This window comes from Schistocerca piceifrons, chromosome 2 (assembly GCF_021461385.2).
Source record: "Schistocerca piceifrons isolate TAMUIC-IGC-003096 chromosome 2, iqSchPice1.1, whole genome shotgun sequence".
Taxonomy (NCBI): Eukaryota; Metazoa; Arthropoda; class Insecta; order Orthoptera; family Acrididae; genus Schistocerca; species Schistocerca piceifrons.
Genome location: NC_060139.1, coordinates 627,740,994 through 627,765,061, shown reverse-complemented (window position 1 = coordinate 627,765,061; position 24,068 = coordinate 627,740,994). Strand labels below are relative to the sequence as shown.

General features: G+C 40.4%; 1 protein-coding gene across 9 annotated transcripts in view; it reads right to left on the bottom strand.

Moving 5' to 3' along the window:
* The window catches only part of LOC124774929 (clavesin-2-like), a 253,203-nt gene that overhangs the window by 80,705 nt on the left and 148,430 nt on the right, over positions 1 to 24,068 (bottom strand). For all 9 annotated transcript variants that reach the window (XR_007015575.1, XM_047249613.1, XM_047249614.1 and 6 more), the window contains exon 3: positions 325 to 416. Coding sequence is in view for 8 of the 9 variants with exons in the window: in XM_047249613.1 (XP_047105569.1) it covers positions 325 to 416 (92 nt within the window). In the remaining variant the exon portion in view is untranslated. The remainder of the gene's footprint in view (positions 1 to 324; positions 417 to 24,068) is intronic.

Below are 24,068 nucleotides of genomic sequence, written 5' to 3'. Positions count from 1 at the left end.
TGCATTTCAGTATCTTTAATAAATATTAGAGTAGATTGATATCAGTTCATCAAACTAAGATGTTGTCAGGACACATGTTAATGATCAGTGTCATATTAACAGGAGATCTAAGAAAAGTAAATTTTGCTTGTAAACTTGAAAATTCATTTTGTCACAAGTTTTAGAAAACTTTTTCTGTAGCTGCTAATTTTTCAGTTTTGTACAACTTCATCATTTAACATTTGCCTCTGCCTGCAGTGAGTGATACTTACATTTATTATTGATGTAACACAAACAAACATACTCAATAAAAATTTTAGTGCATACATATTCCTCAAATCTTACCAGTGTAAATGCTTCATTAACATCATGTTTCCTTGCCCTTAAAAATGCAAGAAGAAATGTGTCATCAGTCCTTGGGTACAATTCAGGCTCATCTGTAAACATAATAAAACATTTTTTGTATACAAAGGTCACATTTTTACACCATACATCATGTCATTATATTGCTTTTTTTTTTTGTTGTTTTTTTTGTTTTTTTTTTTTTTTTTTTTTTTTTTTAACTATTATTTCATTACAGGTTCTCTTTCATTTTACCTGATTTATTCCAAACAGCTTTAAAATATGTGGAAATAACTTTCATACATAATTATTTCAGTTACAGTTAGTTTCATATTCCATGGATCATAACTGTAATTATGTGGAATGAGTCATTTTACATTCACATCAGAAATTAATTTATAAATGTGGCTACATGCTGACCATTTACAGATGTTGTTGTTGCTTATTTTTTTAATGCAGATTTTAGTTAATAATTCCTAATCACCATTTTTTACACATTACAATGAATAAAAGGACTTATCAAGGAGAAACTTTTTCAGTTTGTAATCAAGTTTTACTTTGTTGTCTTCCAGATATTTTCCATGACTGATCAAAATTTTGGTTGCAGCATTGTGCACCCATTTTGTGCTTTAAGATGGTCTTTATGTGGAGTAACGTTATTGTAATTATGTACATTATTGTTAGATTATTTTTAAAAAAACTTTGTGAAGGAATAAATATACTGTGAATCAGTAGTGAAACTGTATAACTCCTTAACAAGACATCTACAAGATAACCATGGACCATCACCAGGTATTATTCTTACAGCTTGTTTTTGAGCAATGAAGCCTTTATTTTTAAAGATGAATTACCAGTACATCAGAACATTATTCCATATGACATTAATAAATAAATAAATAAATAAATAAATAAGTGCAAATGTGTCTGAATTAAGTTGTTTTAGAAGTTCCAAGATATGTTTTTTCCTGTTTAAATTCTCATCAATATGGACACCTAAAAACACTGAAGTTGCCACCCTATTTATTATTTCCTCCCTGTGTTACACTTATCACTGTGTCATACCCCAGAATGTGAAGGACTGAATATGTTGTGTCCTTCTGAAATTGAGAGTGAGACCATTTGTAAAAACTAGCCAATAGTACTTTTAAGAATAGTGTTTAGCACTTCTTCTTTTGTTGTATGTGTGCTTCAACTGATTACAATACTACTGTCATCCATAAAAAGTATTAATTTTTCTAGCTGTGCATTAATTAGATGGAAAATCATTTAGATGTTTAAAGGACACTAACAGAACTAAGATTGAGCCTTGGAGGACTCCATTCATGATTTCTCCTCGATCAAAAGAATCTCCCCTGATTATAATCGTTGAATTACGAAGTACAAGTTCTGTAATCTTTTTGTTAGATATGACATTATCCATCAGTTGGCTATATCATAAGTTCCATACAACCTCAGTTTATCTGGGAGAATACTGTGAGTCACACAGTCAAATACATTAGACAGGTTGCAGAAAATACCAACCAATGTTATTTTGTTACTTAAGGCTTGTAAAACTTCGTGAGTGAATGCGTAAAAGACGTTCTCGATTGAGTAAGTGTTCTGAAATCCAAATTGTGATTTACTAAGGATATTATTGTTGCTCAACTGGGAAACTGTTCTATAATGCATCACGTTCTCTAAACTTTTGTAAAACAGTGTCAGTAGTGAAATGGGTCAGTAGTTATTGACATCTCTCCTATCACCATTTTCAAATTCTCAAGAAAAGTCCATTTAAAGCACTTCCATTTAATTCAGTAGTGATATGCTCCTGTTCTTTGGCCTGTTGTCCCGTGTCTTGTTACACTACATACCATATAGGCTTAAGTCTGCTGTTCGAATTATTTATTTCTGACATAATGTGCATGTCCATTGATTTTTAATAACTTTTCTTAGTGATTTTGAATTGTATTTGTAGTGAGCAACTAAGCAGGACCTTTATTTGTTTTTGTCAACAGATACATTTCCTTTTTTCTTTCATGGGATACTTTAATCCCTCTAATGATTCATGTTTTTTTACATGGATGTTTAATGTTCTTTCTGATTACCTTATGCAGAAAGCTATTTCCAAATAATTATATGAATTTATCATGGAACAGATTAAATTTTATGGAAACATCTCATTCATTATAAATTTCATCCCAGGTCATCTCTTGCAAAGTATTCTTAAAAGCATTTATTCTTGAATTATTAATTATTCTAACTGATTTTCGCTGAGGAGTATCTCTGCTGTAAGGCTCTATCTTACCCTAGCTAACTGCACATCACATTCAGAGAAAGACTTTAAAAACTGGTTGCTTTGAGCATCATCAAAAGGAATATTATAAATTACAGTGCAATAAAGTCAGTATGTGAAAATATCTCATTCACTTTACAATTCATAGGAAGTGAGACAGTAAAAGTAGTAGACAAGTTTTGCTATTTGTGGAGCAAAACACCTGATGATGGCCATAGTTGAGAGGGGCTATAAAACTGGCAATAGCATGAAAAGTATTTGTAAAAAAGAGAATCTATTAACACCAAATATGAATTTATTCCTTAAGAAGTGTTTCCTAAAGGTGTTTATCTGGAGTGCAGCCTTGTACAGATGTGAAACATTCACAATAAGCTATTCAGAAAATAAGAGAATAGAAACTTTTGAAATATGGTGCTGTAAAAGAAAGCTGAAGACTGGATAGGTAGGTTGAATCACTGATGAGGAATTGCTGACTCAATATAGGGAAAAGAGATATTTATGGCAGAATTTGACCAAAAGAGGGGATCAATTCCTAGGACACATCCTGAGACATCAAGGAATACTCAGTTTGGTAAAGGAGGGAAGTATATGAGGAGGGAGTGTTAAAACTGTTGAGGGAAGGCTAGACATGAATACAGTAAGCAAGTTCAAATGGTTGGAGGTTGCATTACTTCTTCAGAAATGACAAGGCTTGCACAGGATAGACAAGCATGGCAAGCTGCATCAAACCAGACTTTGGACTGAAGTCTATAACAACAACTCCAAATAGTCCAGTTTTTTTTACTTTTCCCGTTATGAACAAGATTTTGTAGGTGTTAATTTCACTATCACTGATTTCATTAATATTAGTACACATCTCTACAGAAACACTTCTTTAATCAGCTTACAGTTTTTAAGTTTTAATGACAAAACAAAGTAGACAGTAGAACCACAGCTCTCAGTAATATTTCTTTTTATTAAGGAGCAATAATATTTATTTTTATTAAGGGGACGGTACACCAGTACGGAGCACAAGTGTAAACACTTCCACCCCTCTTCCTAATATGCCATCTACTTAAGAGAGTCTTTTTCCTTTCTTTACTTCTGTTTGTCCTTTTATATATTACTACCTCTATTATATTTGACACAGAACAATAATTGCCTCAATTTGTAAACCATTTTTACTGGTCTCTCTTTTACATACTGTGGGGTGTGTGAAGTTCCAGCAGCTTCTACATAGCCATTACACACTTTTATGAAAGCATAGTTTTGAAGAATTGGATATGAATGATGTTAAAAGCTATGCAGTACAGTACATCTAAGAGATTTACTGGTTGTAACTATGATGTGTGCTCATTTGTTATGTATTATGTGGTTGTTAGGCCCTTTCATGTAGAGGGCGTGGAATTTCTGATGTGTCATATAGGCTTCCTGGTGTTTGTTGCAGATCAAAAACAATTGCTAATAAATGCCAGTTATCAATTTATATCTGGACTTCATCCTGGACCCCAAGAGTCAGTTAAGCCCCCCCTCCCTCCCTTCCCATGACATGTGCAATAGCTCAAAATGGCACTGTAATGCCACATCTTTGTGGCAGTGATGAGAGCTCTGATTGCTGTGCACAAAGCTGGTGGGCAGAAGAACCTGGCTAGTCTTCTGACACAGCTAATCACAATATTACATCATTTGGTGAGTGAGCAACTTAAGCACAGCAGCTTATCATAACAATGTGAAGTCAACATTAGTTAGAAAATTTAACAGTGACTGATTAGAAAGTGATTGTGAAACAGTTTCATAGTAGGGCATTATTGTACAACAAACAGTATCAATGATGAGTGATTGTGGAAAAGTGTAATTGGTATCAAGTGGTATGAACACAATATATGTAAGTGTAGGTTGTGGGTTGTATAATAATGAATATGAACTGATGGTAGACTATGTTAATAGTGCTGTACACAGTTAAGCAATGATGCCACCAAAGAGACAATGTGACACAGTCATAGGAGACAATGTGGTCATGTAGAATATTAGTAATGACTTATTATTAAGAACATTAGGTAGTATAGAAATAACTTATCACAAGTAGAAGGAAAATACACAGAAAGTGCATGAAATAAATAACTGAAATTATGACTGAATTAATGGGATACAATAAAGAAAATAGTTGGGGACATATGCCAAGAATTTCAGAATGATGTTGTTGTTGTTGTGGTCTTCAGTCCTGAGGCTGGTTTGATGCAGCACTCCATGCTACTCTATCCTGTGCAAGCTTCTTCATCTCCCAGCACCTACTGCAGCCTACATCCTTCTGAATCTGCTTAGTGTATTCATCTCTTGGTCTCCCTCTACGATTTTTATCCTCCACGCTGCCCTCCAGTACTAAATTGGTGATCCCTTGATGCCTCAGAACATGTCCTGCCAACCGATCCCTTCTTCTGGTCAAGTTGCGCGACAAACTCCTCTTCTCCCCAATTCTATTCAATACCTCCTCATTAGTTATGTGATCTACCCATATAATCTCCAGCATTCTTCTGTACTGCTTGCTCAATATACAGATTGAATAGCATCGGGGAGAGGCTACAACCCTGTCTCACTCCCTTCCCAACCACTGCTTCCCTTTCATGACCCTCAACTCTTATAACTGCCATCTGCTTTCTGTACAAATTGTAAATAGCCTTTCCCTCCCTGTATTTTACCCCTGTCACCTTCAGAATTTGAAAGAGAGTATTCCAGTCAACATTGTCAAAAGCTTTCTCTAAGTCTACAGATGCTAGAAATGTAGATTTGCCTTTCCTTAATCTTTCTTCTAAGATAAGTCATAGAGTCAGTATTGCCTCACGCGTTCCAACATTTCTACGGAATCCAAACTGATCTTCCCCGAGGTCGGCTTCTACCAGTTTTTCCATTCGTCTGTAAAGAATTCGCGTTAGTATTTTGCAGCTGTGACTTATAAAACTGATAGTTCAGTAATTTTCACATCTGTCAACACCTGCTTTCTTTGGGATTGGAATTATTATATTCTTCTTGAGGTCCAGATGGTAGAGTGTTGTTGGGACTGGCTCTCCCAAGGCTGTCAGTAGCTCTAGTGGAATGTTGTCTACTCCCGGGGCCTTGTTTCGACTTAGGTCTTTCAGTGCTCTGTCAAACTCTTCACGCAGTATCATATCTCCCATTTCATCTTCATCTACCTCCTCTTCCATTTCCACAATATTGTCCTCAAGAACATTGCCCCTGTATAGACCCTCTATATACTCCTCCCACCTTTCTGCTTTCCTTTCTTTGCTTAGAACTGGGTTTCCATCTGAGCTCTTGATATTCATGCAAGTGGTTCTCTTTTCTCCAAAGGTCTCTTTAAAGATAGCCAACAAATTGGAATGAAAATATAGAATATCAGAGATGAATCTGCACCAGAAAAAAAAATCATGAAATTTATACTGAATTAAATTATTAAAATTAATGAGCAGAACTGTGTCATTTTATCTGGAAAAAGTATGTGTCAGGCTAACAAGGAAAACATATTTAAAGCTATTGGAAGTACACTAGAAGAATGATAAGATCTACAATATAAAATAATAGAATTTCTGCACATCATAAAACAATAAGTAAATTCACATGGCAGCATGACTGAAGGAAAGTTGTGAAAAGTTATACAAAAGAACGTGGAAGAAAGAAAGCAAGAGTTCATCAATACATCTGCTAATGCCATAAATGATACTTATCGAAGGGTCCAATAATTTCAGCATTTCAACTCTATCAGTGACATACATACAGCAGTGAGATTTTGAACTAACTTGTGTGAAAAGAAGAAGATTAACTTCTACATGTGATACATGCAGTGAAGAGCACATATGTGGAGTAGCCAAATGATTTATATCTGTGAAAGCTACCACCAATTTGAAGGCATGATCCTATAAAAGTACTGGTCACTTTGGACATTATCAAACAGCAGGAGAAACTATTGGGGATATTAAAGTAGAAACTGATGAGCATGATTCACAACAAGCTGTTGTTGATGCAGTACAATGGTATTGACAACTTGTGCTTCTTATTGGACTGTATCAAATCACTTGAAGAGAAACATCAGTATAAGAAAATCATAACACTAACTACCAGAACTGTAGGTTCAAGTTGTGAGGTCCTACAAATAGAAGCAATTAGGTGGTACAATACCGGCCAAGCAATAAACTTTGTCTGTAGGTGTTGTTTTCAGACACCCAGTTGTCAGTCATGTAGTTTTATTCTATATGACAACCACTTGCTTTGCATGGACAGAGCTATACAATGAAGGGCACTGTAATAGGTGGACCATGTCGCATATTGTCACATAGAATAAGGTGTAATTAGATGAATGATGAACACTAACTTCACTTAACAAAGTGTTTCCATTACATCCTGATGATGTGGATGACGACTACATCGGCCAGGTGTTAACCAGAGCTGAGTAAGCTCGGCAGTCAGCTCGACTCTGCACGCTGCAGGCTCCAGAGATAGGCAACAAAGAGAAAGGTGATGATGGTATGCGGCCATACCATGAAAAGGTGTGATCTATAACGGAATTTCGTATTCCTAGATGTATTAGAGATGTGAGTAGCTTCCTTGGACTATTCTCTTATTACAGTCATTTTATCAAAGACTTTTGTATCAAAGCCAGGCCACTCCAAGAATTGTTAAAAGCTGATGCTAAATTTATCTGGGGTGGTGCTCAACAAGATTCTTTCGATGTGCTACAAAAAGCTCTGACAACTGTGACAAGGTGCTGTGTGACAACATCCAGGGCATCACCAAGGTGTCCAAATATTTTGATTTCTTTTGCTCCAAAGACACACTTTCTTGGATCAAATTTCAGTCCACCTTGTTGGAGACACTTAAGAACAGCCCTCAGTCTTTTTATACGTTCATCAAATGTCTCTGAGAAGACCATAATGTCATCTAAATAACAAAGGCACATTGTCCACTTCAAGTGTTTTAGAAGATTATCCATCATCTGTTCAAAAGTTGCTGGTGCATTACACAAACCAAATGGCACCCCTCAGGGATGATGAATTCAGTTTTCTCACGATCAGACACAACTTCTTTTATTTGCCAGTATCCAGAGTACATGTCCATGGTTGAGAAAAACTTAGCCCCCTTCAGACAATCAGCGTATCGTCAATTTGTGGAAGAGGGTTAACATCCTTTTTAGTTATCTCATTAAGCTTCCTGTAATCAACACAAAAGTGCCAACTGCCATCCTTCTTCCTGATGAGTACCATGGGTGATGACCATGGGCTCAGCAACGAAACACTGTCACACAGAAGAAGGTGTATTTAGATGAATTATGAACCCTACCTTCACATAATGAAGGTTTATTCAGCACTTGCACATACAAGAGCGCAGGGCGAAATGCCTCTGGCCAGAACACATACAGTATATATACAGCTACAGAACATTCCAGTTCAATGATTCTTGACATTTGTGGATATTTCTAAAATGTACCTGAACCGAATACAGAAATTAAAATTTTGAACTCACGACCCTTCATGCAACAGTTCAGTATCATAACCACTACACCATGGTGCTACTCGGCTGCTTCTGTGCCATTGCTCCCTCCTTAAGAGAACAGTGTCTGGGTGTTACAGCCTCCTAACCCAGGAACGAGTCATCGATCCTGCATACACTGACTCCCAATGACTGATTCTCACCCTGGTGGTGATCTTCTTCAAAATTCTTTTGCTGCTAAGCTCTTTGCCACCTTTCTATGTGTTGCCTGTTACTGGAGCTTCAAACTTACCCTGGGTTGCAGGAACCTTATAGGGCTTCTTTCAAAGGACGTGGACCATATCTCTGATCTTTCATCATCTTGTGTCAAGGGTTGAAATTTTCAACTTCATTAGTAACATTAGACAACTGTCTTACAACGTTAAAAGGTTCAAAGTAGTGCCCGAGGAGCTTCTCAGAGAGACCAATCTTCCAAACAGAAGTGAAGATCCAGACGAGGTCACCAGGCTGGTAGACAACAGGGCGGTGGCTCATGTCATACCATAGGCGATTGTTTTCTTGACCCTGCAGTGTGCGGAGTTGAGCTAACTGCTGAGCTTCCTCAGCTCTGGTTAACACCTGGCCAATGCAGTCATTGTCCACGTCATCAGGATGTAACGGAAACACAGTGCCCATCATCATAGTCGCCTCACACCCATGCACCAGGAAAAATGGCATAAATTCTGTGGTGTATTATTTGGCGGTGTTGTAGGCAAACTTCAAGAAAGGTAGCATCTCATCCCAGTTGCTCTGATCAACATTGATGAACATTAATAGCATGTCAGCCTAGGTCTTATTAAGGCATTCGGTAAGCCCGTTAGTTTGCAGATGGTAGGCAGTCATCATGTGATGAGTAATGTTGCACCGACAGTTTATCTCTGTAGCAAGATTTGATTGATGCATTTGGCTACCTCAGATGCTTCAGCTGTTTTCAAGGCTTTTGTAATGGCATAGTGTGTCAGATAATCAGTGCAAACAATAATCCATCTATTGCCACTAGCAGATGTTGTAAATCATCTGAGGAGGTCAATCCCAACGTGCTGTAAAGGCGTTTCAGCTGGTGGAATTGGTATGAGTTGGCCAGTTGGTTTCTGAGGAACTGCCTTTCTCTTCTGGCACTCTTGACAGGGCGACACATAGTGAGGGACACTCCTAAATAAACCTGGCCAGAAAAATCTCTTGCGGATTGTATCATATGTCTTAATAAATCCTAAATGTTGGCCTCAGGTGTGTCATGGAATTTCTGTAGAACATCTAAGTGCATGTCTTAGGAATCACTGGTAGCCACCTCTTTCCAAACGGATCAAAGTTTTTCTTGCAAAGTAATCCATTAACTACCTTAAATTGTCCTTTCACATCCTCTGACCAATTTAAGGCAAGCATAATTTGAGATATCTTGGTGTCCTTCTTTTGCTCAGCAGAGAGATCCTGGAGTGCAGTGAGACAGTTACTAACTTCATCAAAGTCTTGATGGTCTTGCACAGGGTTTCTTGAGAGGCAGTCGCCATCTTAGTGTTTTCTTCCACTTTTGTACACTATGGTAATGTCATTCTCTTGAAGACATAATGTCCACCTGGCGAGTCGTCCTGTTAGATCCTTAAGATCTGTCAACCAACAAAGTGAATGATGGTCTGTAACAACTGTGAATGCCATTCCATAGAGATACTATCGAAATTTGCACATGGCCCAGATCACAGCAAGACATTCTCTTTCTGTAGTTGAGTAGTTTCTCTTGGCTTTTGAAAGTGTAGCATGCGCTATAACCTTCCCTTTTCCATCTGAAGTTTGCACCAGAACAGCACCGATCCCAGACATGCTAGCATCTGTGTGTAGTTCTGTAGGTGCTCTCTCATCATACAGATCAAGTACAGGGTCATTGTCAGAGCTTTCCGCAGCACATCAAAAGAATCTTGTTGAGCACCACCACAGATAGATTTAGCATCAGCTTTTAACAACTCTTGGAGTGGCCTGGCTTTGATACAAAATTCTTTGATAAAACGACAGTAATAAGAACATGATCCAGGGAAGCTTCTCACATCTCTAATACTTTTAGGAATAGGAAATTTCGTTATAGATCTCACCTTTTCTGGGTCTGGCCACACAACTTCATTTGATGCAAGGTGTCCAAGTATTTTGATGTCTTTTGCTCCAAAGACACACTTTCGTGGATTAAGTTTCAGTCTGCCTTGTTGGAGACACTTAAGAATGGCCCGCAGTCTTTTTATCTTTTTATATGTTCATAAAATGTCTCTGAGAACACTATAATGTCATCTAAATAACAAAGACACATCGTCCAGTTCAGGTGACTTAGAAGATTGTCCACCATCCGTTCAAAAGTGGCTGGTGCATTACACAAACCAAACGGCGTTACCTGAAACTCATACAGGCCCTCAGGGGTGATGAATGCAGTTTTCTCATGATCAGTCTCATCTACTTCGATTTGTCAGTATCCCAAGTACATGTCCATTGTTGAGAAAAACTTAGCCCCCTTCAGACAGTCTAGTGTATCGTCTATTTGTGGAGGAGGGTAAACGTCCTTTTTAGTTATCTTATTAAGCTTCCTGTAATCAACAAAAAAGTGTGAACTGCCAGCCTTCTTCCTGATGAGGACCACAGGTGATGACCATGGGCTCTGTGAAGGCTGAATGATGTCTTTCTTCATCATTTTCTCTACCTTGACACTCTGTTGCTGACACACAGTATGCTTATGCTCTCTAGGTTATTGGTTGATGGTCTCCAGTGCTAATTGAGTGGTTCACCATCGATTTGTCTAATTTGCTCCTCACCTGTGGATTGAAGCATACAGAGAACTTTTGAAGAATGGCAAGTAGCTTCATTTGTTGTTCCTTGGTGAGATCTGGTGATAGTTGAGCTAGAAGATCTTGTCTCGTAGTGGTAGTGCTAATTTCGTCCACAGACTCAGCATGGGAGGTTTCTATGATGCTCAGCTGTTCTTCAATTAATGGCTCAGCATTTGCTATGCACATGTGTCTTGGAAGGTTCTGTGGTTCTTGGTGACAGTAACTATACATAATTCACCAAATCTGTTCTTAAACGAGACGACAGAAACTGGGATGACCAAGTTATTCTTCAGTGGCATGCTTCTCTTCCATTCCACTACAAGATCCATGGGTTGATGCATGGCATGACACATGACAGTTACCTTTTTAGTGATGACTATAGGAATGATCACTTCATCCAGCACACATAGTCTGAGAAGCTTTCAAAAAGTGCCATCCAAGAATGATGTCAAGGCTACAACGAATTCTAAGGACTGTGTATGGCCAATTATACCCACACGAATGGTACATCCTCCAGTAGGTTTTACATATTTCCCATTAGCCACCTTCAGCAGAGATGTTTTGCTGTCAACAAATATGGTTTTCTTCAATTGGTGATGGTACTTCTCCGAAATGACTGAATATGATGCTCCAGAGTCCACAAGAGCTTGGGCTCCTCAGCCATCCATGAGGATACTGACATAGTTTCCTATCATTTTTGTAGTGATCAATGGTGGAGGATTTTTCTCTTCAGTGGCACCCTTTAGTTTTTCGGGTTGCGGCAGCTAGGTGATTGGCTGGAGCTTCTAAATGGTGATGGAGACCTTGATCAGCATGTTGGGGAGTGTCCTCTCCCATATCTTCTTATTCATCTACGTTGTCCCAGAGTTGGCGTCCGCTAAGATCAGTCTGCTGTCTTCTGGCATCAAATATCCACCACCTTTCTCTACAATAGTGCACCACATGTCCCGGTCATCTGCAGTGGAAACATACTGGTTTGTTATCCTGGGTCCTCCAGACGTCAGTCTTCCTTGGTGCCCAAATACGTTCCTCATGCGCCATTGTAGGAATGTAACTCCGCCTGTGCCTCAACTTTTTCACCATTTTAAAGGAAATGAAGGATGAGAGATTGGGTTCAATGTCTGTTCCACTTCCACCCTTAAGACATCTTGAAGCATCTTGGTTTTTTGCTCACTGTGCAATCCAAGTGCCTTCCAAACTTCGTCTCTCACTATCTGACGAAGGACACTTGTGAAATCAGTTGCTTCCTCCATCATAGACATCAGTATGACATTTGGGAGCCATTCAAACTTCTTGCATGTAATTCTTTTTTAATGCATTGTCTTGATATACTGGCACCATTTGATGAAGTCGTCTGCTGCCGAAACCCTCTTCAGGAGTAGGGCTTGATACATGTCCTCAACAACACCCTTCATGAGATGTGCAACCTTATCTTCCTCCTTCATTCTAGGATCCACTATTTTACACAGCTCCAAGATGTCTTGAATGTAGGATGCTGTATTTTCTCCTGGACGCTGTGCCCTGCACTTTAGTTTATCTTCAGCCTTGCACTTCTGTCATTGTGTGTCGCCAAAATACTTGCGCTGTTCCACCTGGAATACTTCCCAGCTCGTGAACTTCTCCTTGTTGTTCTCATACCATTGTTTGGCAGTGCCCTCCAAGTAGAAAAATACGTTAGCCAAACACATGATGTCATTCCATTTGTTAAATTTGGCTATATGCTCATATACCTTCAGCCACTTGTTCGGATCTTGGCCATCCTCAGCAGAGAACCCGGAAGGATGTCTCATGTGGTGGCACACAGTTGCTGTCATTGTAACATCCTCTTCTTCTTCTGTCTCTGATATATTGCAATATGTTGAATATGGCTTGAACTCAGGTTTCTCACCATGTAAACAGCGGCTCTGTCATGCCTGATGGGAGCCACTGTGTCGTCGATAACGTGCACTATCACAAGTTCCAATACCTGGTGCCTCCACCAGAATAATGTCACATAAAAGAAGGTGTAATTACATGAACGACGAACACTAACTTCACTTAACGAAGGTTTATTCAGCACTTGCACATGCAAGAGCGTGGAGCGAACTGCCTCTGGCCAGAACATATACAGCTACAGAACATACCAGTACAATGATTCTTGACATTTGTGGATAGTTCTAGAATGATCACAGAAAATTAAAATTGTACAGTCCAAGTGAGTTTCGAACTCATGACCCTTCATGCAACAATTTAGTATCATAACCAATACACCATCTTTCTTCCCCCCCCCCCCCTTCCTCCCCCAACCGGGACTCGAACCCGGGATCTCCTCCTTATATGTGAGACGCTCTATCCATCTTCTTCTTGAAAACAAATACTCCATTTATACTAGTTTCTCCTTCCAGTCGTCATGCGACTTGTAGTTAAAGACCAGTTCTTACAGGAGTGCCTGAAGTGTCTCGCCTACATCAGGCCAGCTCGTCCAAACGTGTCTTCTCATTGCGTAGGTGTGGGTTCTGGGTAGTAGATCTATTCATTTCGGTTTGGTTAATACAGTTTTCAGCTTCTCAGGGATTGGATATTCCAGCTACGAGGTGGGTCATCGAAGGTGCTCCGTAAGAAATTGGAAAAATATTGCTTATAGCCTGTGTTACGGATCAGGACGCAGTGTCGTTCGTTGAGATAAGTCCAATATCCTAGCGTAGACTTGTCACCAGAAGTAAAAAGATAGTGAATCATGTGGCCACAGATCCAATTCACAGAGTGAGTTTTGGCAGAGGAGTAGAAAGTCTTATCGGGGTACAAAAGCATGTGGACATCGATCTGAGCTGGTGTCTGTCGAGTAAGAAACGCCAAAATTCGCCACGCAAGTGTCCAGACATTGAACGCTGTGCCACAGTGGAACCGGTGGACATCTGTGTCATCCACTCCACAGTGGGTGCAGAGGGATGAATCGGTGAGATGGATGCGGTGTAGGCGATCTTGGTTAACTTGTTTGCCATTTACGGTGATGTACCAAGCTGATTGAAGTCTGATTCGAGAAAACGCGCATGGATCACTTTCCATATGTGTCACCACATGTACTGTGGATACTTACATTCAATGGGGTTGGACGGGCGGCACTGTTGTAACAATTCGGAGACTGTTTTCGTGAGGTACAAACGTGTAAGTGGTAAGGACCGGTGGACATAGCTGAACTCGAGGAAAAATCATTGGATGTAATAAAAGGGGGTTGGAATGGTCGATACCAGTACTGGGGTAGACAAGGAGGCCGGCACAAAGTTGTGAAGCAGGAGGCTAGTAAGGCTCTGCGGGCAACAATGCCAAAGTGTTAGTTGGCAGCTGACGTAAAGTGCCTTGACACGAGTCGGCATGTGGATGAGTCCCACCCTGCCATGATCTCGTGGCAGTGTAAGGGACTCATATTAAACCTTGAATAACATCCCCAAGCTGACAAAGGAGCCGAAAGCCATCAACTGTCGTCAGGCCAGGAGATTTGGGTCTGGTAGTACTTGAGCCACGTGTGGTATACGGGAAGCATGATACATGTTCACATATTGCGCGCGTTGGATAACGTCAAGAGCTCATAGCCGATGATTTGCGAGATTTGCTTTGATTGTTTGTAGCAAGCGTCTACCATTGATAGTCGCTGAGCGCCACAGATGTGCTGTGAAATCAAGTCCAAGACACCGTATGGTGGTGGCGACACTAAGGGGGGCAACGCATCTCTCCAGCAAGCCCTCACCAATGAGCAGGACCTTGGATTTTACACATTGAGGCAGCTCCCCAACGCTTCGCCGTAAGTCACCACCCATGTCAGTGCTGCTCGTACTTCATCTTCACTGCGCAGATATAGTACTACATCATCTGCGTAGGCTGTACAACAAAAACGGTGGCTGTGCACAGCCATACCTTCCAAACGTTGGCGCATGCCGTGGAGCAGGGGTTCCAAGGCGAAAGCATACAAAATTGTGGAAAGGGGGCAGCCTTGTCGTACAGATCATGCGATGACCAGGGGTGGTGTGAAGCGACCATTGTACATGATTTTAGAGGTTGCACTACTCAACAGGCGCATAACCACTGTGACAATACCGCCAGGAAATCCCATATGCTGAAGAACTGTCCGTAAATAGAAGTGGTCAACACGGTCGAAAGCCTGGCTAAAGTCCAGTGAAGCCAAGGCACCAGGGAGACGTTGATAATGCGCCAATGCTATCATGTCTCTGTAACGGCAAAGGGTTGTACGGATGTTGTTGTCGCCTCCTAGGGAAGTCTGGTCGCAGGATGTGATGTAACGTGCGACCTTCTTTAGTCGCGATGCCAATAGCTGTGTGAATATTTTCATGTTGCTGTTGAGCAAGGTAATTGGTCGATAGTCCTGGACCCTTGATAAACCGTGCGGTTTATGTACGGGGATAATAATGCCATCTATAAAGGCGCTCGGAACCACTGTCATCGGTGACATCAGCTCTTGTGCGATTGCCATCCACGTGGAAGCCAACAAATAGTGAAAACTTTTATAAAATTCGATGGGTATACCGTCAGGTCCAGGAGATCTGTTATTGGTATCCACCTTGATAGCATCTACCACTTCATCTGTGGTTACATCATCTTGGAGGTCATGCACTGCATCCTCCGGAAGAGTGTTCGTAGTAAACTGAGCGACTTCTGTGATCAGTGCTGCAGAATGTGGTACGGCTGCGTATAGCCCAGCAAAATGAGCATGGAGAGCACGACCGATGCTTTGTTGGGTGTAGTGCCAGCGCCCTTCCACATCAGTGAGTACTTGGATCAGAGCTCATCGTCGTCGTCATCGTTCCTGAGGGAGGTGGTACATCGACGGATGTTCTTGAGGGATACGATTTGAAGCACGAGAACGGACTACGGTTCCTTCCAAGTAATGCTGCATTGCACAGGAGAGCCACCATGATAAGGTGGAGTCATAGGCTTCTCGACGATGGCGGCAGTGTTCCCACGCTTCTTCAACCATATGGCAACAGTCTGAGGAAGTCACGTGTGCGACATTGAGTTTCCACAGACCACGACTATGCCACACTCGCTGTCTGGCGAGAGTGACGTCACAGAGGTACGCACCATGGTCTGAAAAGGCCAAGGGCCAGACTTACGCATGACATGTGCCAACTGCAAGGGCGCGGGTAACGTAGATGCGATCTATGCGGCTTGACGAGTGAGAGGTGTAGAATTTATAGCCCAGCTGAATTCCGTGGAGCTTCTTCCAAGTGCCAACAAGTCGTAGACGGTCGATGACCACTGAGAGAGATGCACAAGGTGAATGTCGCGGGAGTTGGTCCGCGGGCACTTGTGTCGAGTTAAAATCCCCACCGAGTACCAAATTGTCTGGCGGACCTGTGAAGAGGGGTGTGATGCTTTAGGCAAAAAAAGTTTGTCGGTCATGATGGCGGCCAGTTCCGGATGGAGCATAGACATTAATAATATGCACGCCGAACAGTGTGAGGGCCATACCTTGTGCAGTGGGGAGGTAGATGACGTCCTCTGCAGGGAGTCCGTCACATAGCAGGATGGTGACGCTGCTACCGGTGTCGGATGCAGGGGAAGCATGGGCGTTGTATCTGGTGGGAACTAGGAAGTCAGCCACAAACACCTCTTGTAAGAGTGCTATATCAATACCCGCAGAGTAAATAGTGTCTCGGAACATGGTCAGTTTGTGGGGGGCACGAATGGTTGCAAGATTCATCGTGGCGAAATGATATTGCTGTGTACGGCCATCCTCAGTATTTACCGAATGTGCGGTAGAAGTAGCTGGCAGGTGGAGACCCACCGGTGGTTCTGCAATGGTGATAATTACTGGCGGGGCGCCAGCCCCAGTGTCGCCGTGGTGGACTCCTGTGCAGACACACTGGCCGTCTGTTCCACTTCTTCTTCAACATCATCATCCCAGGAAGCTGACGACGTGGACATGTGACAGTCACGTACTTCTGGAATGGGTGTTGCGGATTCCGCATCATGAGTGGCAGGGGGACCGCCGTAATCATTCTTTGACAACGGCGAGGACACGTCCTTGGCTGGGAGAGGAGGCGTCACAGGAGGGGTGCCTGTTGCTGCCACATCGCGTGACTGGACGCAGTGTGGGAGATCACCATCAGACATCAGGTCGACATCTCGCGGGGCCGTCTGAGAAAGGGCATCATCGGAAGGCGTTCGTCATCATTTCCTGTGTTTGCGAGGTGACCGCTGTTTTCTGATGTGGCCTTCTGAATCAGAATGTGGTCGCCCGTCATCTGATGCCGAACCTGTCTGGACAAAGGCAGACGTCGGCACGACACCAAGGTCGACATCCATGGTTCCAACACGAACATCGGTTTTGGTCTGCAAACTGGACGGTCCTGAAGCGAGCACTGGAGGCACCACCGTGCTAGTCTCGTTGGCATGTTGTGCTGCGGCGGGTGGCGTTGACGATGCTGCTGGCGCAATCGGGAGTGGCACGGCGGGGTCCTGTGCAACCTTGGCATAGGTGATGGGTAAGGACATGACTGTCGAAGCCTGGGTCTCTTCATGTAACGGCGTCTGTATTAAACGGCAGTGTAAGCATTTGGAACGTACATGTCCCTCCTGCCCACATCCTGCACATGTTCATGGCTGTCCATCATACAAGACGATGGCCCTCACACCGCCAATCAGCAGGTACGATGGGACATATTTCGTCAGCTCAATTTTTATTTGCCGGACGCCATTTAGTACGGGATAGGTGGTAAATGTTTGCCACTTCTCCTCCACGACGTGACCCAAGACGGTGCCATATGGTTGGAAAGTGGCAATGAATACATCCTGGGTCACCTAGAAAGGGAGCTCAAACACCCGCAATGTCCGGAGACCAAATCCAGCATGGGCACCCGTATGTCCATTGGAGTGTTTAAAGTTTAATCCTGTGGCATGACGGTGAATTATGTCAGTGCAAATTTCCTCCGTCGACATCTTGATGTAGACAACACTTCCAGGGATGGAAAAGTGTATGCCGATTACGTCCTGAGGGTTCAAACATAGATCCTCTCAGATGAAGTGTTCGACTTCAAAAGCCCTGGGTCGTGGATGTTCGGCCTGAAATGTTACTTTTATCGTTGCACGGCGGTACGAGTGCACCATGGAGTACGTTAGTACCGGACTCGATAGACACAAACACCGCGATGCGTAAGTAAACATCACCGAGAGCGGAGCGTCGGACAGTGCGCAGAGCAGCTCCGCACACTATCATGGCTGTGAGCCGCCTGTACACCACAGTGCTACTGGGTTTCTTCTGTGACAATATAATGAATTATATGATACCACATTCTATCAGTACCAGATTTTGTATATTTTTTAAATCATCAGGAACTTTAAAAGTCAGCAGTTTATTTAGTTGGCACAGTCAAGTTTGAAATTATGTATGCAAATTATTTCCAATTGTGCTAGCAGAAACTAACTATATGGTAATGAATCCAATGTCTGCAGGCACAGTCAGTTGGTTGTTGTGGGTAAATCAGAATTTGGTTATATTCCATGTCAGCATAATTCCTTTTTTATCATTTATTTTCAAAGCTACCAGTATGTGAAACTACATTGTGTTTTGAGCCAAAAATTGAATGTAATAAATATCAGAAAGAGTTAATTGCAAGCCTGGTGTTGTCTACATTGTTTAGAGAGCTAATTTCACACATAGGATTGTTTCAAGCATCAAGCAGCAAGTAAGACACTAGAGATTATCGTGGAGGGCAATGCTGTAAATCAGATGAGTATTTACAATTACAGCTTAAAAGGTTATTCTGTCTTCTAAATTTTACTACTTCCTGATATGCGCCACCAAAAAGAGGTTTATCACTTGAGTTTCATACTTTAAATTTTGAGTTGATTATTAGTCACATAACAAACAGAATATCACTGCATGTTTTCAACTACAGAGAAACAGAGTGCCATGGAAATGTTCTGATGACTTGAGGTTGGGCTCCTTAGTTGCTGTCAGTCAGTTTCTGAAACATATTACTTCACGCTGATACTTTTAATTTGGTGCTGAGACAGTGTTTGCGGTATGTTCAAGATCTGCCTATGGTGGTTCCAAGATATTTAACCATAAAGCAGTGTTCCAACTCAGGGCTCTTTCAATTAAATTTTGTTGTTTTATGTGCCAGTCTGTTTAAGAGCTAAAAGGCACATATGTGCATTTTCTAAGGATTAAGTTTCAGGTGGTTCTCATGTTAATACTCTGTACTGTTGTAAGAACTTGTCTTGTCAAACTTCTTTGCTAGGATTCATAAAGTGAAATCATATATCTATAAGGCTTTTACAAGTGTTAGGCCATGGTTGGTTATGGTGTGTATATTAAAGTGTGTAGGAAACAAAACACTTACACAGGCCAAGCTATTCTTTTGGTTTCTCCGATGACTTAGCTTCCTTGAAACTTGACAAAGAACCTTTGTCTTTCAATAAAATACCAATTATTTCCTTGAAGCTATAATTGTGTGTTGTGCTGTAGATCTTCTGGAGCATTATGTTACGTTGAATAGTATCCTAGATTGGCACAAGCTCACAGCATCACCTGGATCATAGAGAGAGGTAGTATCGTGAAAGATGCAAGGAAGAATGGATCAAATATTTGAGGAGGTCCCAATAGAAACCAATAATTGGGATAGGTTAATATATAATGTTCATGCAAATGAACTATGGATGACTTAATCCAGGAAGAACAACAGATCATGAAAAAACATCATGAAGCTAATCTTGGCAACTGAAATATGTAGGATAAAACTCAAAATTTTAGTGGATAGTGGCGTGGAGATTAGTGCATTAATATCCACTCTGTTTCAGAAGTTGATGGAAAAAGTAAAAATACCATGTAACCCTATAATAACATCGCTAAATCTGATGAAGAAGGTGCTTTGACTAAGTTTTGTGTCAGAGTCCACAAGTTAGAATATGTTATTGTCATTATAGATAGATTTAGTAAGAGTTTTATCTTAGATGGTGACTTGCTCAACAAGTTGGGAGCAGACTTAGATTATACAGAGATTTTGATTCAGGCTGTTTCATTTGTAAGGTGCTGATAAGGATTCTATCTTTCCATTCCAAAGGCAGATAGATGGATGAGAGGAACATGGTTAGTGTACTGTTTGATGGGCATATTATTTAATGAAGAATTCTAGAGCTGAGACCATGAGTGATAATGAGAATAATAAACCTTACTTACCTGAAGAAAAATGCTTTGATGCCACCTAGAGGCAAGTTCACAAGAAGATCATGACACTTCAGGAACTTTGGGAGCCATAGAAGTAGGTCGCAGAAATATTGTGAGTAATGGGACAGAAGTTACAGAGAAGCCAGGAAGGATGCTTGTGGGTGTAAGCCATTTTGAAATGAATTAACATGAGCCATTTTGCAGTACATTTTACCTGATACCATCTACCAGAGGATCTGCTGTGAAAGCTGAACTACAACATGCACTACAGCATGATATGATTGACAAACAAACTACTAAATTTCATCAGTACTTTAAAGAATGATATTAGACCAACAAAATTGTGGATCCTTGTGCTTTGGAGGTATCTTATGTACAAAATGGAAAACTTTACAATATGTAGACAATTTAAAGCCCAAAACTGCAGAAGGCAGGAGATTGGTCAACTAAGATGAAGTTAATGATTAGTTAATGTAATTTTTTGTGTGGGCATTATACAAGGAAGTGTTTTTGTTCATGTGGGTTATAATTAGTGTATGAAATGCTGCTAATGGCATGACATGATGGTTTGCTGAAATGTTTCTGTGTGCTAACCACAGGCTTTTCAGTAAATGTGGAGTGACAGTGCGTATTTTTGTGTGTACACGCAATAGATTTGTGTGAAATCGATACTGAAAAATTTTTGTCTTTATTTTGCTTGTTGCATTGAGCTGATAAATAAGAGGTTCTCTGTGTTACTACTGGGATCAAGACATGTTATGTGGCATCACAAGCAAGACTCCACTTCTTGTAGTCATGCAGCTGCGATACACAACAGCGATGTATAGTTAGGAAGAAGGCAATATCTTAGCAGGGCAAATAGTTCGGGTTGTGCAAGCCACACCTACATATCCCAACAATTAGTCGTAATCCACAGGAAGCAGTCATCATTGTATTCATCCTCCCCATTATTTCATTCCAGCAGCCAGCATGCTGTGTCCACAATTGCCATTATTCTGTTTATATGCGAAAGTGTTTCAAGTGTTTTGGAATGCAGTACCACATAAATAATTCTTAGTATATTCATGTTTCATTAGTCTTTATAATTTTTAGATGATGTATCGACTGTTTCTGTCTTGTTGCTTGTGCCACACCATGACAACACAGTACACTGCATTTGAATATAATATGTTTAATAGTTGCTGTTATTTTCATTGTAATGAGGAATATTGTATATGATTAATTAAGTGCAGACAATGATGTTTACAAAATGTAAGTGAATGCACCTTAGAAAAGACAGTTTATCAAGGATACTGAAGATAATAAGCACACTGTTTATGTTATCATCTGATTTTCATTTATTTATGTAACACCTTTTCTGAACAAAGAATGTTTGAAACAATCTTTCATGGCCACAGAAGCATCTTTCAACATTCACAGCTACACCTATACATTAGGCAGATGGCTCTGACACATTATATTACTTTATTATTTATGTAGGGACAATACAGTAAATTTTCAGAACATAATTTTAAGAATTTCATACTATGTAACATATCTTGCATACCTCAGATTTACTTGTATAGTGTTTATTGAAATGAGTTTGGTTTAGAAGACTGGACATCACAGCATTTTCACTTTGACAAAGAGTAATTACAAGATATTACGTATGTTATTAACGGAACCTTATGGACTGACAATAGTATAGATCATTTAAAGAGACACAACCCATTCTCAATTATGTTTCTTGAACTTTTCTTTGCTGAGTGCAAAATTAATTTTCTGGCAGTGGCAAAATGTAAGGTTCCAGTGGTTCTCACATTGCCATTATCCAGATTAATAAAGGCATAATTTTGAATAAATATTAAAAGTGTGGCATTGTTGTGGGCAGCAAAGTGATAATGTAACTGGAAGCTACAGAGAGTCAGTGAGAGGATGTTGGAATGAAAGGTGATAGCTGCAATGTACATCCATGCACTGTTACGTGACCATTAGGACCTTTCATGTAGATACAGGGAAATACCTAATGCTGTGGCATCGACTAATAGTTACGTCATTCAAATTTAATGACATATAGGAACTGCATTTTCCTTGTTTTAATGGCAGACCAGAAATATTATAAATAAATGTCAGTTATTAATTTACATCTAGAGTCAACAATTTTAGAATTTAATAATCTGGATCCCATAGCAAGATTTAATTAATTCCTTTGTTGTGACACATGTAATAGCTAAAAATAGCATTGTAATGTCACAAGTGGCTGGGCACAATGGTTAAATACCTACTGGACACTGTAATCAGGACACTACCACATAGTACCACCAGAAGGGTTTAAACATAAGCCAACAAGAAAATCACAAATCAATCTACAACCTTAGGTTTCAGGCTAATAGCCAACCAACCCATTTACAAATTCAGCCACAGGGTTCATATCTTCATATTGATATAGTCCTTATTTTCTATATTATCAAGTTATTCAGAACATGATGGATAGCTTATATTCCTCAACTCTCATCCATGAGATTTCTGCTAAGAAAACAGGCTTATATCCGTACACATTTAAAGTTGTTCATAAACTGATACAAACTGACCATGATAAATGCCTAACATACAGCTATTGATTTCAACAATTTATCACTGAGAGTGCAGGAATATCACAGTTTATGTGGTGCAGTAATGAGGTTCAAAATGGTTCAAATGGCTCTGAGCACTATGAGACTTAACTTCTGAGGTCATCAGTCCCCTAGAACTTAGAACTACTTAAACCTAACTAACCTAAGGACATCACACACATCCATGCCCGAGGCAGGATTTGAACCTGCGACCGTAGCAGTCACGCGCGGTTCCAGACTGTAGCGCCTAGAAATGCTCGGCCACCCCGGCCAGCAGTAATGAGGTGTAGTTCCACTTGTCATCATGTGTGAACTCAACAAAATAAATGTTTATAGAGTAGTGACAGCCATCACTGAGGAACCCCTTTATTTACAAAAGTTGGGCATGTTCTGTGCCTCATCACAGTGGCACTTCATCAGGACAAATTCTTTTGAAACTACTGTAGTCAATGATTGTACCAAGTATTGTTTCATGAAACTGTGAACCAGTTCAATGACGAGGAACAGACACTTGGCTGGTGCCAGCAAGATGGGGCAACATGCCTCAAGTAAGTACCAGTGCATTTGCGGTGGATTCATTTTTCCTTGACAGGGTTATTTCAAAATTGTTATGCCTCCAATGTCACCTGACATGAACCCCCCACCCCTTCCTGACTTTTTTTCTGTGGAGTCACCGTAAAGGTAATAAGTGCAAAAACAAACCACACATCATCAGATAGTTACATAAGAACATCTGCCACAAAATCCAGATATTCATGCCCAGTACTCTTCGTGCAATGTTCGTGAACATGAAGCATATGCTGAACAGTGTATATCAGATGGGGGAGCTCATGCACAAATTTGTTTCATGTCCTCTTTTGTTAAGATTTTATAGTACTTTTGCCAGTGTGATATGGGTAATTTATTGTAGAGCACACTGCCCATATATCTTAACCCTGCTATGTTCCTGGTCAGTCTTTGCCTCAAAGCTGAATGTTTGTGCTAAAACATGAATTATAATTGTGAACAGATTTATTAGTCTCAAACAAATGCAAATTTTTGTTAACAAAGGTCACAGACTCTAACATATAAATACAGGGAAAAGGCAGTATTTTTAATCTGCTGAACAGTGCTTTATTGGATAATTTTTGGTAGATGACCCTCAATCTAAACTGTACAATATCCTTGATTCTGGATAATTCCCTCATCGTATGAGGTTAGAATATGAGTCCTTGTCTGGATTATTTGTATTTGTATTGTATTTCTTTATTCATCCTGTAAATCATGATTAATTACATAGTTTGTACAAATGATATAGGATAAGTCATGTTTGATTTAGTATATTCAGTACTTGTTGAATATTGGTAACATAATTATAAAAATAATAATATAATTGAAAGAATAGTATGATTAAGAATAATTATGTTATCAATTACACCATATTT